The 17,418-nt window shown below is 36.9% G+C and overlaps 2 protein-coding genes across 2 annotated transcripts; one reads left to right on the top strand and one right to left on the bottom strand.

Annotated features, from left to right (window-relative positions):
* LOC18791052 (plasma membrane ATPase 4) lies at positions 641 to 7,723 on the top strand. Its single transcript, XM_007225431.2, has 16 exons — positions 641 to 907; positions 2,698 to 2,817; positions 2,934 to 3,170; positions 3,549 to 4,310; positions 4,425 to 4,547; positions 4,652 to 4,756; positions 4,859 to 5,003; positions 5,098 to 5,262; positions 5,362 to 5,600; positions 5,717 to 5,749; positions 5,840 to 5,921; positions 6,020 to 6,180; positions 6,278 to 6,451; positions 6,604 to 6,786; positions 6,870 to 7,051; positions 7,313 to 7,723. The coding sequence occupies exons 1-16, from the start codon at positions 848 to 850 to the stop codon at positions 7,407 to 7,409; spliced, it is 2,868 nt and encodes a 955-aa protein (XP_007225493.1). The 5' UTR covers positions 641 to 847; the 3' UTR covers positions 7,410 to 7,723.
* LOC18790786 (uncharacterized protein At4g30180) lies at positions 15,855 to 16,820 on the bottom strand. Its single transcript, XM_007224585.2, has one exon. The coding sequence runs from the start codon at positions 16,612 to 16,614 to the stop codon at positions 15,967 to 15,969; it is 648 nt and encodes a 215-aa protein (XP_007224647.2). The 5' UTR covers positions 16,615 to 16,820; the 3' UTR covers positions 15,855 to 15,966.

Below are 17,418 nucleotides of genomic sequence, written 5' to 3'. Positions count from 1 at the left end.
AATACCACCGTACTTTTAAACTTCAAAACAATCTATTAAAATCACAATTGAATACACCCCTAAATTTACATTTCACCAAATACGCCTTTTGCAAATTTGCAATTGGTCGTGGTGCATGACATCTCCCATGTCAGCAAAGCAATGGGTTGGGACCATTTTATTGGGTGTGTGAGCCTTGCAAGGTGGGGAGGTCAGAACCCCAAGGCAATCCCTATCATAAAAACAATTAAACAATCATCATCCCCAACAGCAACAGCAACCGACAAGTCACCGGTTATCAGAGAAAGAAGAGAAACAAAGACTCTAAAATACCTAAAATACATAATATTTATTTTTTTATTTCCTTAATTTTTTTTATTTTATTCCATTCTTTTGCTACAACTTAGAATTAGAAAGGGAGTTAAATTGTAGACCAAAGGTCTCAGGTTTGAATCCACTTGGTGTCATAGTTGTGTATGTGTGTGAAAAATTCTCATATTTTGTAGTTTAGACTATCGCTTATAATAAAAAATAAAAATAAACTAAAAGAAAATAATAATTTGACATAGGAGATAGATTAAAAGTCATAGAGGGCCCCACTTAGGGGACGGGGTTAAACGGCGGGATCAAATTCTCTCTTTCCTTCAGAGACGTATAAAACCAGAGGCACCACAACCCCCCCTCTCCACAATCCTCATATCTCTCTCCCTCTTCTTCTTCTTCTTCTCATCTTGGGATTCAAACATCTCATTCAATGCCCTTTAAATCTTCTTCCCCTGTCTCTTCCTTTTGATACATAAACAAAAAAAATTGCAGCATTTTTATTGTTAGTTTGCTTGCTCTGGTTCTGCTTTTAAGTTTGTGAAAGATGGGGGGCACAGACAAGGCTATCAGCCTCGAGGAGATCAAGAACGAGACTGTTGATCTGGTATATATACATATATGTTTCTTCCTCATTTTCCTACTCATTTTCTCAGGAAAATATAGGATTCTTGGTTTTCTTCATGTTTTTGTTGTTGTTAGTTTTTGCTTTTCTTGAGATGGGTTTTTTTTGCTTAATCTTTAGACCAACTGGGTTTTAGGCCATACATGGAATTGTTTCCTTTGCTTAACAAATTTTGAGTTTTGCTTGTTTCATATTTGGTTGATGTTCAGATCTGAGTATTGAATTTCTTCACATGTATAATAATATATACTTCTATTTCCAAATTGATTCTTTGCAAGTATATACTTTCTTTCTTTTTCGAGCTAGCTCGAACCAACAAAGTGGAGAATGAATGTCACGAAACTATGTTTGTTTCATGTTTCTTAATTTCTTAGTTGCATGCATACATAACAAGTCTTTTAAGTCATAAACTTTGCACCTGGGTTTTTCATCACAAACCTTTTTCTTACATGGGTACATCTCAAAATTCAAAGTTTTCAATTTTCTCACCAACCAAGCAGACCATATAAAATATATCTTCAGGTAGTATCCAAATTGAATGGATCTACACATGGGACTGACAGAGAGGGGTTGAGTCCACTAGGGTTAATACGTTTGTTTTTTAATTTAATATATCAATATAAGTTCTCTCTCTCTCTCTTTCTCTCTCTCTCTCTCTCTCTCTCTCTCTCCTCCCTCTATGTGCCCTGTTTGTTTGCTTTAGAATTTGGGAGTACCTTTCCGTGGTACTTTGGGCTTTTCCCTGTTTGAGAAATTCTCTTTTTGTTTTTCTTAAAAGAATTGAACCGTTTCCTTTGAGCTAACTCTCACACTCAGCATCCTCACCAGCCCTGACACCACTCATCTCTTCCTGGATTTTAAATTAATTAAATTAAAAGTTATTTTTTTTGTATTTGTATTCTTCTCTCATACCTCTCTTGCCCTTGGACTATTTTGTTATTTACTCTCGTATCCCAACGAATTTTTTCGGGTACTCAAGCGCGTGTTGAACACGCACCAACAGGCTCCGGCGTTGAAAAGTTGAGCTGCCCACTGACACAAACAGTTTTTATTTTAATTATTTTAAATAAAATAAAATGCATATGTTATGTATGGCGTCGGTCAACACTTTTGTGATTGGGTAGCATCCCAAGGCTAGAATTTAGAATACCATAATCTGTACACTTCGTACATTGAGTGCCGAGTTGACTCGCTCGATTCGACCGTCGGATAAATATTCCACATTAATCCCCAAAAATAAAAGAAAACAAAACTTGATTTGATTTTGATTTTGAGGTTTAAAATTTGTAAACAGATGATAGAGAAGATAATATCTGGAATATCTTGAGGGGAGATGGGTTGATTTGGTACTTTCATGCATTAATTTGGGGTGGGATCTACCAATCTAGAAAATAAAATTGTAATGGATTTGCGGGTAATATTAATGCATGGAAATATCACATGTGGACCTCAAAAGAATTTCAAACCAATGAACTGGCTATACTCTTATTTGCATGTTACATTACATGTTCTCATAGATGTGATTCTCCGACCGCTGTGATTGTGGCCAACACTTGCTTGTCTAACTTGTACCAACTATCATTTTTTTTCTTTGGTATGTACCTGTAACAGCTATAATTTGGTTGGCTTCTTTTTAGTATATTTCTTATGAACGTTGTTTTACATGTATCGTATTTACTGATTACGTCGGTACAAGTAGTATTACCGTATGAAGATTGTTTCTGGATTTTCCTTACATATCCCAATTTTCCTAACAATGAGTTGGTTTACAGGAGCGGATTCCAATTGAGGAAGTCTTTGAACAGTTGAAATGTTCCAGAGAAGGTTTAAATGGAGAGGAAGGAGCCCAGAGGCTAGAGATTTTTGGTCCCAACAAACTAGAAGAGAAGAAGGTCCTTTTTGCTTAATAATATAACTTGTTCAGTAAAATAACAACAAAACAATAAATTTGAGTATGGTTTAGTTCAAATTCTGATGGAATTGGAATTTTTTTTACAAAAATGAACAGGAAAGTAAATTTCTCAAGTTCTTGGGGTTCATGTGGAATCCTCTGTCATGGGTCATGGAAGCTGCAGCCATTATGGCAATTGCTCTGGCCAATGGAGATGGGAAGCCCCCAGATTGGCAAGACTTTGTTGGTATTGTCTGCTTGCTGGTCATCAACTCCACCATCAGTTTCATTGAAGAAAACAATGCTGGAAATGCAGCTGCTGCCCTTATGGCTGGTCTTGCTCCTAAGACAAAGGTAATAATGGCAGACACCAAATAAGAGCCTCATTAAAATCGAGCATTTGAAATTTATCTTCGTACTGAAGTTACTGAACGTTTAGGGAGCATGAATTTTGTTTTTGTTAGTAAAAAAATACATGCTCATTTTTGGATGCTAGTAGGGAAACCTCCATGCTTTGGACCAATGTGATTAAAATGGTAAACATACTGAGAATTTTAGATTTAAACAAAGTACTCAGAATATTGACAATGATAAGGTAGTGGTGACATGCGTCATGACTTTTAAACAACTAGTCATTTGTAGAGTTTGTCTCAATTGTTTATGCAGTGCAGATGGATTTAACAGATAATTGATATGAGACTGCCTTTATGTTTCATGTTGACGAATAAATAGGTGCTTAGAGATGGAAAATGGAGTGAGGAGGATGCTGCCATTCTGGTTCCAGGAGACATCATCAGCATCAAATTGGGAGATATCGTCCCAGCTGATGCTCGTCTTCTTGAGGGTGATCCTTTAAAGATTGATCAATCTGCCCTCACTGGAGAATCACTTCCAGTGACCAAAAATCCCGGCGATGAAGTTTTCTCCGGTTCCACCTGCAAGCAGGGTGAAATTGAAGCTGTTGTTATTGCCACCGGTGTTCATACTTTCTTCGGGAAGGCTGCACATCTCGTGGACAGCACTAACCAAGTTGGACACTTCCAGAAGGTGCTCACTGCAATTGGGAACTTCTGTATCTGCTCCATTGCGGTTGGAATGTTGATTGAGATCGTAGTCATGTACCCAATTCAGCACCGCAAGTACAGGGATGGAATTGACAATCTCTTGGTTCTCTTGATTGGAGGCATTCCCATTGCCATGCCCACTGTCTTGTCTGTGACAATGGCTATCGGGTCTCACCGGCTGTCTCAGCAGGGTGCCATCACCAAGAGGATGACTGCCATTGAAGAAATGGCTGGTATGGATGTGCTTTGCAGTGATAAGACAGGAACACTAACTCTTAACAAGCTCAGTGTTGATAAAAACCTTGTTGAGGTGTTTGCAAAGGGTGTGGAGAAAGAACATGTGGTTTTGCTTGCTGCAAGGTCCTCAAGAACAGAAAACCAGGATGCCATTGATGCTGCTATGGTTGGAATGCTCGCCGATCCAAAGGAGGTATAACTATTTACCAAATTTTCTTATTGTCAGCCCTGTTCTTGCTTCTTCATTAATTCTGGGAGGGAATATTTGCAACAAATGTGCTTATCTGGTGAACTCGTATTTATGCAGGCCCGAGCTGGTATTAGAGAGGTGCACTTCTTACCATTTAATCCTGTGGACAAGAGAACTGCTTTGACTTACATTGATGGTGATGGAAACTGGCACAGAGCAAGCAAAGGTGCCCCTGAGCAGGTATTTCTGTTTTTCCCTATATTTAACATGCCCCAAAGTTGCATTACAGTGTCGAAATGTAAGCGTTCTTACCGCCATACTAATTAATTACTGTGTGTTATCAGATTTTGACCCTCTGCAACTGTAAAGAGGATTTCAAGAAGAAGGCTTTTGCCATTATTGATAAATATGCTGAACGTGGCCTTCGGTCATTGGCTGTTGCTAGACAGGTTTTATATGCAACCTTAATGTATTTAGTATTGTCTTGCATTTGTTCAGTTTTCTAAGAATTAAAGCATCCTCGTACCATTGCTAATGATATATGTTTACAGGAAGTACCTGCAAAATCAAAAGAAAGTGCTGGCGGTCCTTGGCAGTTTGTTGGATTGTTGCCTCTTTTTGATCCTCCAAGACATGACAGTGCAGAAACTATCCGCCAAGCTCTTAATCTCGGTGTTAATGTTAAGATGATTACAGGTAAGTTAGTTCACATTTCCATCCTCCCTTAATGCATTCATTTTCTGTTTTGTATGTAGTTGTGCTCACTTGCCAATTGTTTCTATATCTGCAGGTGATCAACTTGCCATTGCCAAGGAAACTGGTCGAAGACTTGGAATGGGAACAAACATGTACCCATCTGCTTCCTTACTTGGCCAAGACAAGGATGCAAGCATAGCTGCCCTTCCTATAGAAGAGTTAATTGAGAAGGCTGACGGGTTTGCCGGAGTGTTTCCAGGTGACTACTTTGATAAATGAGAAAGAGTTTCACGTATTTATTTTGATGAGAAAAACAATTTTTTGGTTTGGTTTTGTAACACAATATTGTTTGTTGTAGAGCACAAATACGAAATTGTGAAGAAGTTGCAAGAGAGAAAACACATTTGTGGAATGACTGGCGATGGTGTGAACGATGCCCCTGCATTGAAGAAGGCAGATATTGGAATTGCTGTTGCTGATGCTACAGATGCTGCCCGAGGTGCTTCCGACATTGTTCTTACAGAACCCGGATTGAGTGTCATCATTAGTGCAGTGTTGACCAGTAGAGCTATTTTCCAGAGAATGAAGAACTACACAGTTAGTTGCTCTGCCTTTCTTCTCAAAATACTACTTTGAACTTTTTGGTTTGAAGAAACAGTTTATGACTCGGAACTGTAACTTTTTCTTTGTTTTTCTGTTTTGTTTTCTTGCAGATCTATGCAGTTTCCATCACAATCCGTATTGTGGTAAGTAAACAGTGGTGGTTTAAAATTTGTGGTTTGTTTCTCTATTCAAGCCTTGATCTAATTGCTTTTTGTTTTTGGCAAACATTGCAGTTTGGTTTCATGTTCATCGCACTGATATGGAAGTTCGACTTCTCACCTTTCATGGTTTTGATTATCGCCATATTGAATGATGGTAAGCGTCTCTCAAGTGAATGAGTTTGATCAAGTGAACTTGTAAAACAGTATTGAGAATTATGACTATTGACACCTTGGACTTGTTAAATTTGTAAGGCACAATTATGACAATCTCAAAGGATAGAGTAAAGCCATCCCCCTTGCCTGATAGCTGGAAATTGAAAGAGATATTTGCGACCGGAATTGTGCTTGGAGGTTACTTGGCATTGATGACTGTTATCTTCTTCTGGTTGATAAAAGAAACCGACTTCTTCTCTGTAAGATACTCTTTGCATTCTTTTGGCTCCGTCTGTTTTACAGAAACTTTCATGAAGTTCAGTTTCCAATATGCATTTTCTGCTCATTCTGTTGTAGGACAAATTTGGCGTACGATCCATAAGAGAGAGTCCTGGGGAACTAATGGCTGCCTTATACCTACAAGTGAGTATTGTGAGTCAGGCTCTCATTTTCGTGACTAGATCCCGCAGCTGGTCCTTCCTTGAACGCCCTGGACTGCTACTACTCGGTGCTTTCATGATTGCACAGCTGGTAAGAACATTCCCATGCATATCCTTTCCAAGCCTTTTGAAATCACAGAAAGTGTTTATACATGTTACCAACTTACCAGTTAGTTCCAAGCACAGCCCTGCTTCTTATTGTCATAATGCTGCTTTACGAAGCTAACGATTATCCCGTTTCAGATTGCAACTCTGGTAGCAGTGTATGCCAACTGGGGTTTTGCAAGAATACACGGAGTTGGTTGGGGATGGGCCGGTGTCATCTGGGTTTACAGTATTGTCTTTTATTTCCCACTCGACGTGATGAAGTTCGCCATCCGTTACATCTTGAGTGGAAAAGCCTGGCTTAACTTGCTTGAGAACAAGGTACATCTATTTTGAATTACGCGTTTAATTTAGTTTGATGAGAGAAGTCAAAAGTTTTCTAATGTTTTTACTTATTGTAACAGACTGCCTTTACCACCAAGAAAGATTATGGAAAAGAGGAGAGAGAAGCTCAATGGGCTCTTGCTCAAAGGACCCTGCATGGTCTCCAGGCACCAGAAGCTGCTAATCTCTTCAATGACAAGAGCAGCTACAGAGAGCTGTCTGAGATTGCTGAGCAGGCCAAAAGACGAGCCGAAGTTGCAAGGTAAGCCACCATTCAGAACATCGCTTTCGAAGTCACGAAAGCTGGGTAATCTTCTCTTGCCAGATATCTAGTATGTTATGTGGCCATACTATCAATCTGAATCCACACAACTAGCTCAATGGTCCAGATTGACAGTCTAGCAGCATATTGACATAATATATCAGACTGTTTGGCAAGAAAACATTTCCCCATAAGAGATAATATATTCCGTTTTCCATTATTTTATTGAAAGCAAATATCTTTTGATTTTGTGGTTTATAGACTTCGGGAGCTTCACACACTCAAGGGACATGTGGAGTCGGTGGTGAAGCTAAAGGGCCTGGACATCGATACAATCCAGCAGCATTATACAGTGTAAGAATCCAGAAATGTTACCTGGGAAAGGAAGGGAGAGTCGCAAGCAACGATGTATCAAAGTGAAGAGGAGATACAGGAAGAAAGTGGGACAAACTGAAAGCAGGACTAATTAGTTAAACATTTCTAGATATCATGGACAGCATGTCTGTGCTATATATCAAACTCTCCTACTCTGTTTACTTTTCCATTCTAATGTATTTCAAGTGCCAGAAAAGGGTTGTGTTTGGTTTATTTTTGCTCTGGTGCAGGGGCCAAACAGTGTCTCGCAGTTTTCTTGCCATAATCTGCTATCTATCTATCTTTCTTTCTTTATCATTTGCAACACGTCTTTGTATCCTCTCCTTGAGGCCTTCAATAATGTGGGATCGAAAGTGTGAGACAGGGTTGGAACCATGATCACACAACCTTCGAATTTGATCATGGGTCGTTAGAACGCTGTCTCACGTTCTATTCGATTCCCGCATTAGAGGACTCTTACTCTTCTGCAACATAATGTTTCTATCGGTTTAGAATGGCCATTGAAACAATTATAACAGAAAATTTGCATGAATGCTTAAACCCGTGTGTGTAGTTTGCCAACAAAAGAAAAAGCTCCGAGTCTAATTTGTGAGTTTAACTTTTCTATGGAGTTACACAAGTTTTATCAATACTTTGCTCGAAATGTTTTCTTATAACTTGTTACTTCAGGAACCTTGCAATTTTTTTCAACAATGTCCACCTGTTTTTAGTTTTATGGTTTTGAGTGATCTATTTGCCTAACAAACTTAATAGTGCGTTTCAGAAAATGCTTGTTCTACTGGAATGCTCAAGGCATTGTTTGGGTTAAATAAACCGACTAAGTATGTTAAATATGAATTTGTTGTTAAGTTTTAAAAAAGTTTCCAAATTAATTTCTACATCCATTTGGAGATCTTTCCAAATTTAGCGTGTGTCATTAGTTACAATCCAATTAAAATTTGTTTCTATATTGATTCCTACATTAATTTACAAGATGGCTTAGTTGGGGGTATCTTAGAAATCGAAAAAGTACAATAAATTCAATTTTGCGCTTGATTAGGCAATTTGCCTAGTTGGATTCTAGTCATCAGGTTTTATTTAGAAAAAAAAAAAACAGGATTTTATTCAAACAAAAATAAAGAGATGGGTTGTAATTGAGGAAAAATGATTTTCAAAGAGTTAAGCTAAATTTTCTAAAGTTTTTAGTAAAAATAAAGTGCTTGTTTTGTTTTCTTTTGTCGAGTAGAGCATAATTTCCTATATGCTAGTAGGTTTTTTTTTTTTTTCAAATTTTTGCTAAGGTATATGCTGCTAGGTTAACTTATTAAACTAGTTTAACTTTTAAAGAAAAATAATTGTCGTATTAATAATTAGCACAAATTAATGTGCTAATCATTCAATTAAAAATACCTGCAAGTGTATGAATCTAACGAAGTATAGATTTGTAAATACGGGATCGTTCCCACGAGAAATTGGAGGCTTATTCAAAGGTCTTGTTTGAGTACGTAAAGAACACTTATTTAATACAATATAAAGGTTAAATACAAATCAAATACTAGAAATGAGTAAAGAAAAGTGAAGGGAATGAAACAAAACAAGAAACCAAAGGTAAACACAATCAGCATTTTGTATCACTATTGTATCACCACTTTATCACTACTTTATCACCATTGTATCGCTTCTTTATCACCCGGATACTGTAGCACTTTTAGGTTAGAGAGGAATTTATGAATTTTCTTTGTTTTCCAGTTTCTACCTCTATCCCGTTTTTGACTAGTAACTTTCAAACCGTTAATCCAAAGTTTACGTTCTATGGTTGGATTCAACACGGAAAATGAAGAACTCAACGTGAGCCAAATGTCAAAAACATATATGAAGTGAGCAGAATTCAGTGGAAAGTACACTCAAAAGTTCAAACAACACACATACATACAAAACAATGGGGGAGGGGGGATTGATTCAAGTGAACTAATTCTAATGCTTAAAATTTTACCGAAATCTAATTTTAGCAAGATCAACAAAGTATAATTTAATATGGCGACAAACACTAGGGTTTTCGGAATCCACCCTAAACAATCATACTCATGTTTATGGATACTCAAGTTATGAATTCTAGATACATTGATGAAGATGTTCGCAATCAAGACCGGGTTTAGTGACTCAAGATGCATTGATTCTCTCTAAGATAAGTAAAGTGCGTGTTTAGGGCTACAAAACTTGTGTTTCCTATACAATCAATCTATGTGTGTTTAGTACTTCGATTTAATCATATAAAGAAACCCATTAAGTTTGAAAAGAATATGAATATCATAAGAACCCTAATAGTATGGTGTTTACATTAGGCATTCAAGAAACCAATTCATATGAATGATTCTTACTTCATCCATTAGTTGCTTAGGAAAACATGAAGATACATATAATCCCAACAATCTCAAGAAACATGCTTTCAAGGGTGATCAATCAATGAAAATATGCATCAAGGATAGATTAATTAAGTGAAGAGGAATTCATCAACAACATCTAGAAATCCATAAACTCAAGCATCAAAACAATAGAATATGCATGTTTAGGGCTTCAACCTAAGGCCTAGCTACGGGGTTTAGTTCTTCATGTTCATAGTAAATACAACTTGAAATAAAACTAGAAAGAAGTTATAGATTTTGTGAAGATGAAGGCACAAGATCTTCAATGGTGCAGTTCTTCTCCTCCTCTTGGTTGCTGATGCCCTTCTCCTCTCTCTCTCTCTCTCTCTCTCTCTCTCTCTCTCTCTCTCTCTCGTTTTTCAGAAATTCCAAAGTGCTTTAGAATATTTCAAATGATTTCCTCCCCCTAGCTGCCCTCTCTCCCTTGCCAACTTACCAATCCATAAGATACTTAACCATTTCCTAAAGCAAGGTAGGCTAATGTCCCCATTTCATCATTTCTTTGCCTTTTAATACATTAAGAGGGATCAGCTTACCTAGGTAAAATATTGTTACCAAGTGGTGTCGTAACAAGTAGAAAAGAGAGGGTGACATCCAATAGAGGTAAAGGTGGTCCAAACCACAATTCCAGAGTTAGGATCAATGCTAGATCGGTTGGCTAGGCTATACTTGTTCAATGGAGCTCACATTCGGATATGTTGTAGTCAACATCCATTGGAACAAGTTTCATGAAGAGCTTCACCTTATTCAAGCACCGGAGCATGGTGATCCATGGTCAAGAAGTTGACCTTCGAAAATGAACAAAATCAGAATTTATATTCAATAATTCACTTTTAACTTGCATTTATTCCAACCAAGGTACAATCTATAAAAACACAAAAAAGAAGAAAAAAATCTATAAAATGTCAAGAATTAACTTAAAACATTGGGTGAATGACATGATAAATCATGTGTAAAAATGAACCTAACAATAATAACTGGTCCTTTATTGAGTTTCCTCTTCTTAATTAGTTTTAGAGTAAATAATTGGGCTTATTAGGCTTAATATAATATCAATATAGTACAATTTTTTAAAAGTAACATACATATGTATATATAGAGGTTCATAAAAATTGGGGCCTCTTAATTTCAAGGCCCCAGGCAAACGACTTGCTTGCCTATGCTCAAGGCCTCCCCTGATTGGTGTAACTGATTTTGGCCTTCTATTTAATGAAATTCGATTTTGACGAAAAAAAAAAGCTATTGAATTGGCTACTAGAAATGCTTTAACTAAAACAAAAAGGAAAAGATAGAGTGGTCTAATGCTTGTTCACTAGTCATCACATTGCCTTCTCACATGTTGGAGGATACAGTTAAATGGTTACATAAATTTTTATGTTCCCTTCTCACATTGCCTTCTAACTGGACATATATTTCCAGAGTCCATAACACAACGAAAACATCTCTGCAAATGATTTAATCTCCCTACTCATCTTCAACTGCAAAAAATTAAAAAATAAATAAAAACAAACTTCATCCTATCAATCTTACTCCTAAAACTCACCAATTGAGGTTCTATGTCTCTTCAATTATAAAATCCCAACTCTTTTTGAAGTAATTATCATCAAATTGCACATAATAAATATTCTAATTTCATTTCTCAGATTGCTGGAATCAATGGCAATGAGGCGAATCGGGCTGGCCGCTCCATCCGTATTCAAGTCATTATTATAAAACTTTGAAGTATTTTCCATCAGTACTTCATATTTAGCATGGTCTGTAATTTACTTCATAGGTATATGTGGTTACTGTATAGAGCACAGTAACTCTGACTAAAGTAAGTATTTTCTAATGAGAAAGCTACCCAGCAACTCTCAGAACAAACCATTGCTCCGGTTTTTCCATCGGAACAAGTTGGAAGTTCCAACATCAAATGATCAAGACACTTCTTGCAATGACATCTCGAAAGGTCTCCAGTGCGTTGAGCTGCAAGATGAAGCCTTTTTCTTATTTCGCCACCACATAATTTTATGTACGTTCCCATAAGGAACCCGAACCGTCTCGAGAGCATAGTGTGTTTCAGGTGTAGAAGCGTTGACAAGGACATTCAATACATATTTTGTCCATTTATAAAAGGACTTGGGATTTGTCACATTTTGCGGAGCCACATCACATCGAACTTTGTTGTCAATTTGGCCTGAGAAATCATTGTTCGAGTATTTGACGTGGCATGCCCCAAACCGTATGACTGCAGCTCTGTTGTAAAGGCATAGTCCCCGAATCCGAGCAATTGCCTTTCGAACATAATCTCCACAATCTCCAACAGATGAATTCTGTGAGATGCATTTTTGACTTGTATGTCATATGATGTGGGGGATGGTTTAAATCAACAACACAACTTATAATATGTATGTATATACACACAGTTGAAGGATTCCTCAAATAACACTATTATGAGCCTACTTTATATTGAATTTCAAAGATATGAATGGTCTAGTTTTTAAGTATTCAATGTTATTTTAGTGTGTTTTCTTAAAGTATGGTATTCGTCTATTTTGTTCATAGATGGTTTAATTCTACTCAATTTGTCTAATTTTTTGTAAGGAAGATTTATAAATGGAGACTTGAAAAATAAAGATATTGGATATTGGTGAAATAAAATTTCTAATTTATCCCACAATGATATAATAGTATATATTAACAATACCAATATTATCCCAACATGTCTTTTTAGTGAGCTCTGTGAAAGAAAACTATTCGTTTGAGCTTTGATATAATCCAACTATCAAAAAACAATATTAAAAAAAAACAAAGAAAAGAAAAATCAAATACGTAATGGTGTAATTAACATGCTTGTTGAACAGTCACTAAATTGTCTTTTCACAAGTTGGAGGTGTTAAATTTAGAGAGATGGGTTAGCGGCCCACTACTAACAACACCGATATTATTCCCAACTTAACCACTTACAAAGCCAAATAAGTGTGGGGTTTTATCACAAAAGGCTTGGTGTTGTTAGTAGTATAACCATTTATTATATTTTGTATGTAGTCAAGTTTCCGATGTGGGACTCAAATTCTTCAACACGCCCACTCAAGTGGGACCACTACATAGTAGGTCACATGTGGAGCCAAGTTCACAGCGGAGTCAAATATTCAAGCCCAACACGTGTGTTTGTGCAAATAATCTCGCGGGAGAATATTCACTTCTAGATCCTTTAACCTTCGATCTTCCTTCTCTCTCTTCCTTGATTCTTGTAAAAAAGATTGGAGTAAATAGACCACACCTGGGGGTGTTGGCCAAAGGCCCTCCGATGCCTAAGTTAGTTCGAGTGTTTGTAAGAAAACAATAGCTAAGCAAAGGGTACGGAGTTGTATGTATGGTGTGAACCGAGCTGTCGGAACCGTGTGTGGTGGCCGGAGCCGTGTGGAGAAAATATGGAGAGTGGAGAGGGAGGAAGAGCTTCAGGTATTTTTCTCGGGTATTAGGAGTAGGTTTAGATGTACCTTGAATGATGAATGAGGTCGTCTATTTATAGGAGCCTCGGGGCTAGGATTTCCTGGAGAATATGATGAGTTTATTCTCTACCCAAATTCATAGGGATCAAATCGGACTAGATAATATCTGAATTAAATGATATTATCTCTTTTTATGAAGATAATACCTGAATTAATAATATTATCTTCTCTTTATTAGGATAATATCTGAATTAATGATATTATCTTATTAAATAAAGATAATATCATATTAATTAAGATATTTATCCCTATTAATTAATTGACCAGATAAACTGGTTCAATTAATTAATTTAAAAGATAATCTTCTTTTCTGTGTAGCGCTGTGATTGGAGATGAAAATATTTGCTCCCACAACGTGAGCACTACGTATTAAGTAAGGATAAACATTCAAGTCCAACATGTGAACCACATGTCGGGTAAGGGGTAAGGGTAAAGGCCCAATAATTCAGGCACAATCAATCAACCCGCTTTCATACCAAGTCAAACAAAATAAGTAGAATAGTTTCAAATTGTATTAGCATCTACAATCATATACTTAAGAGTAAGAAAATAGGTTTTATTTTTATTTTTTACAATGTTAAGTTACATATTAAATACGGTAATTTTCACTTCACTACAGTAAGTTTACAGACTTCTAGAATTCAATACATCAAATTTTTTTCGTCTCAGTTGCATACAAAAAGTTAATTTTCTTACCACTTTCATACTTCCCGTAAGTCTTTCCGTAAACAAGTTTTTGAAGTTTGATTGGACGATCTTGTATAATAATGAAATATGCTTACTAAAGGGAAGGGGCCCTCCCCTGTACGGGGTGACGATTTGAGTTAAAGTAAGCATCTCCTAATGAAAAAGCTATCCAACAACTTTCACAATAAATGGTGGCTCCTGCTTTTCCATCGGAATGGATTTTGAGTTCCCTAATTAAATAATTGAGGCAAACCTTACAATCATCCTTCGAAAGATCTATGGTGCATTGAACCTTACCATGTAATTCCTTTTCATAATTTTTCCAAAACAGGATCTTGTGTGAATCGTCAACCCAAACGTTTTCAATGCGTACGGTTTTGGAGCCATTGAGGCCTCATCTTCAAGCTGTGTCAACATCTCTGTTGTCTTTTGAATAACCAGTTCATGATGTTTTCCGTCCACATTTTCTGATGCCAAATGTCTGGCGAAGAAATTAAAGTAAGTGTATTTGACTTGGGAGTCCGCGAACCACATGACTGCACCTTTGTTGTAAGGGCAGTGTTTCTCAATCAAGGTAAGTGAAACAGATACCAAAACCATATATGTCGTTTGGGACTTTACCAACTGAACCCTTGTAAAAACCAGTGTAAGGTGCATAATCAGATAGAGAAATTCTAAGTTTTTTCAAATTGGTATGGTAAGTATCTGAACCTAAGCATTCATGTATGCCTTTGGTAAACTATTTGATCTAAGGGTTTCCCATCCTCATTCGTCTTCTTCTTTTCTTCTATCTCTCACCACTTTCTTGCCGGGCGTGTTTTCCTCTCTCTCCTTTCTCACAAACCAAACTTTGTGTGACAAGAAGACGTTGATGTCTTCAAAGGATGGATTTTGTTTAATTAGTGCAATGCAAAGAGCCAGAGAGAAAAGAAGGGTGTTTGTGAGCCTAATCGGAAAATAGTGAGTTTTGACAGAAACGTAAATTGTGCTGATTTGGATAGACTACAGCCATTGGATTAGTCGAACGGCTAAAATATTTTTTAATGGAATGGTCTAATAATACAAAGGTTTTCGACCGGCCTATTTATCTGTGGAACGTGACCTTTTGGCTGTCTTTTAGCATATTGGTCCGACTATGCCTAGGATAATATAAAAGCTTTTATAGCCACACAATTAGGAAAGTTACAAAACCATATACAAGGATCATCTGCTACCATATTTGCTTCACGGAACACACACGTCGAAGTCGAAGGACTTAAAACTCTGCCAATAGTTGTCGAATATCCATAAGTCAAAACAAAGCGCCTGGGAGGATGTTGATTACCCTTCAACAAATCAAATTGTATGTTCACATGTTGGAAGATACAGTAATTTGGTTACATTTTTCCTAGTCTAAAATGACTATTTATTATTAAACGAGTACAATAAAAAAATAACAAAATTATTACATTCTCTCGGGGCATAATTAGTATAAAAAATACCTAAACTATTCATTAGCTCGTGCACATCCGGTGCAAGAATTTACCTTATGCTAGTCGACATTCTTGATAATTATCTTTTTGCCAAAATTAAGAAGGAGGAGGGGGGAAACTCTCACACACGGGTACCATGAGAGTTTGAATCCAGGACCACTTGGAAGCACACCAAAGGCCTAAGCCAATCTAACTAACACCCTATTAGTTCAACATTCCTCATAATTACTCCCTAGGGACACATCCCATAAGAAACCCGAAAATACTAGGTTTAACCTTATACACAACATCACCACATATATATATATATATATATATATATATATAACTTAACCATAGCAATATGCAACCAAAAATAAATCAAGAAATAAACTTGACCACATATAATAAGGGCACAACTTGTTACCCTGCTATATATAAATGCATAATTTCACAAAAGAAATGTTATACATAATTAATTACCCCTAGACCACTAAAATAACTACTTAATTAATCAACTGATCAGTTTCCACTAGACACCTAAGAATGTTCACCTGTAACTGGAGACAAGAAATGTAGCTTCCTACTTCTGCCAACAATTCATTTTCTTCACCCATCTCATTCCCACCTGGTAAAAGCCGTCTTAGAGATGTCAACTTCCTCTCAATAATCTCTGCCTCTTTGCTTTTCTTTGTCTTTCCATTCATGGCTAAATTTCTTTTCAGAAAATGTGGCCTGACCTTATTAGACATATTATGATTCGAGTACCTCTTCATCTTGCTGGCACTAACACTGAGATTTGGGAGAAAGTTCAAGGGCTTAGGAACATGATGACGTGGCAATAATCCCTCACCATATATGAGTACATGTCTTGTTTGGAGCTGTTGTTTCAAGGCACGGCTCCATGCAAACTGATAAGTTGAGGCAGAGAATACCATTGCCATGTTCACTTGGTACCCAACAAGTTTCTCTAACTTAGAGTAGTCTTCATCAACATTATTGTTTGATGAAGAAATGGTGTTTTCTTCAAACATCTTCTTCAGAGCCGGCAATAAGTGACTTAGATATTTTCTTGCAAACACAGAACTTGCCAATTTGATGGGATGAAGAGAGTAACCTCGGCTATGTTGTTTACTCACTTGCCTCATCACCATTAATGACAAATAAGAAAGGAAAATGCTAGCTGACACACTATTTATAAAGTGAAAATAAAGGTATAGAAGAGCAATCTGACAAGAGCAATGAAAATGATAATTAAGGAGGAAAAGTTATATGGTGGTGGTGGTGGCAGCCGCGGCAAACCAAGCTTTCTCTATGGAGTAATGGTGGTGGAAGCACCTGGTTTTAAACAAATGCTGGTCATGGATATGGCATATATAGGAGTGTGACAGCTTAAAAATATTAAAAGAAAACAAATTTATAATAGAAATATCAGTGTCAGTTATAAGTTTATTGGCACCAGATAGGATTGATGTGGAAATTTCACTATTGTGATCTCTAGAGAGAGAGAGAGAGAGAGGTACTATAGCTTTAACAAGGCTTTGGTTGCAAAATGTTTGGGTGGTCAATTGGCCACATGGCCTCACATGCTTTCATTTCCTTTTACACCTACCATAAAAGAAAGGACTCTTTCCCATGTGCGTTGAGAGGCAAAAACACCAAAACCCCACCATATAAATGCCCTCACATGACTCCAGTCCAGTGTTACTATTTTTTCTTACCCCTTCAAGGGTCTCTCCTTACTCTCAACTTTTTCCCACATTTCAAATCAAACAGCTCACTCCTTCTTCAGTCCACTCCTCCATTTTCAACCCTAGATACTTGCTAGTATATAGTACGTATCTTTTTAGTTGCTTAGTTTTCCTATATATGGTAAAGAAAAAGATACATGGAACCAAATGACCTACTATTTACTACTTACCTCATTATTTCCAAGCTCTAGTCTTAATTAATTGATT

This window comes from Prunus persica, chromosome G1, assembly GCF_000346465.2.
Source record: "Prunus persica cultivar Lovell chromosome G1, Prunus_persica_NCBIv2, whole genome shotgun sequence".
Classification (NCBI taxonomy): Eukaryota; Viridiplantae; Streptophyta; class Magnoliopsida; order Rosales; family Rosaceae; genus Prunus; species Prunus persica.
Note: the sequence above shows the minus strand (reverse complement) of the source record. Positions and strands in the feature narration are given on the sequence as shown.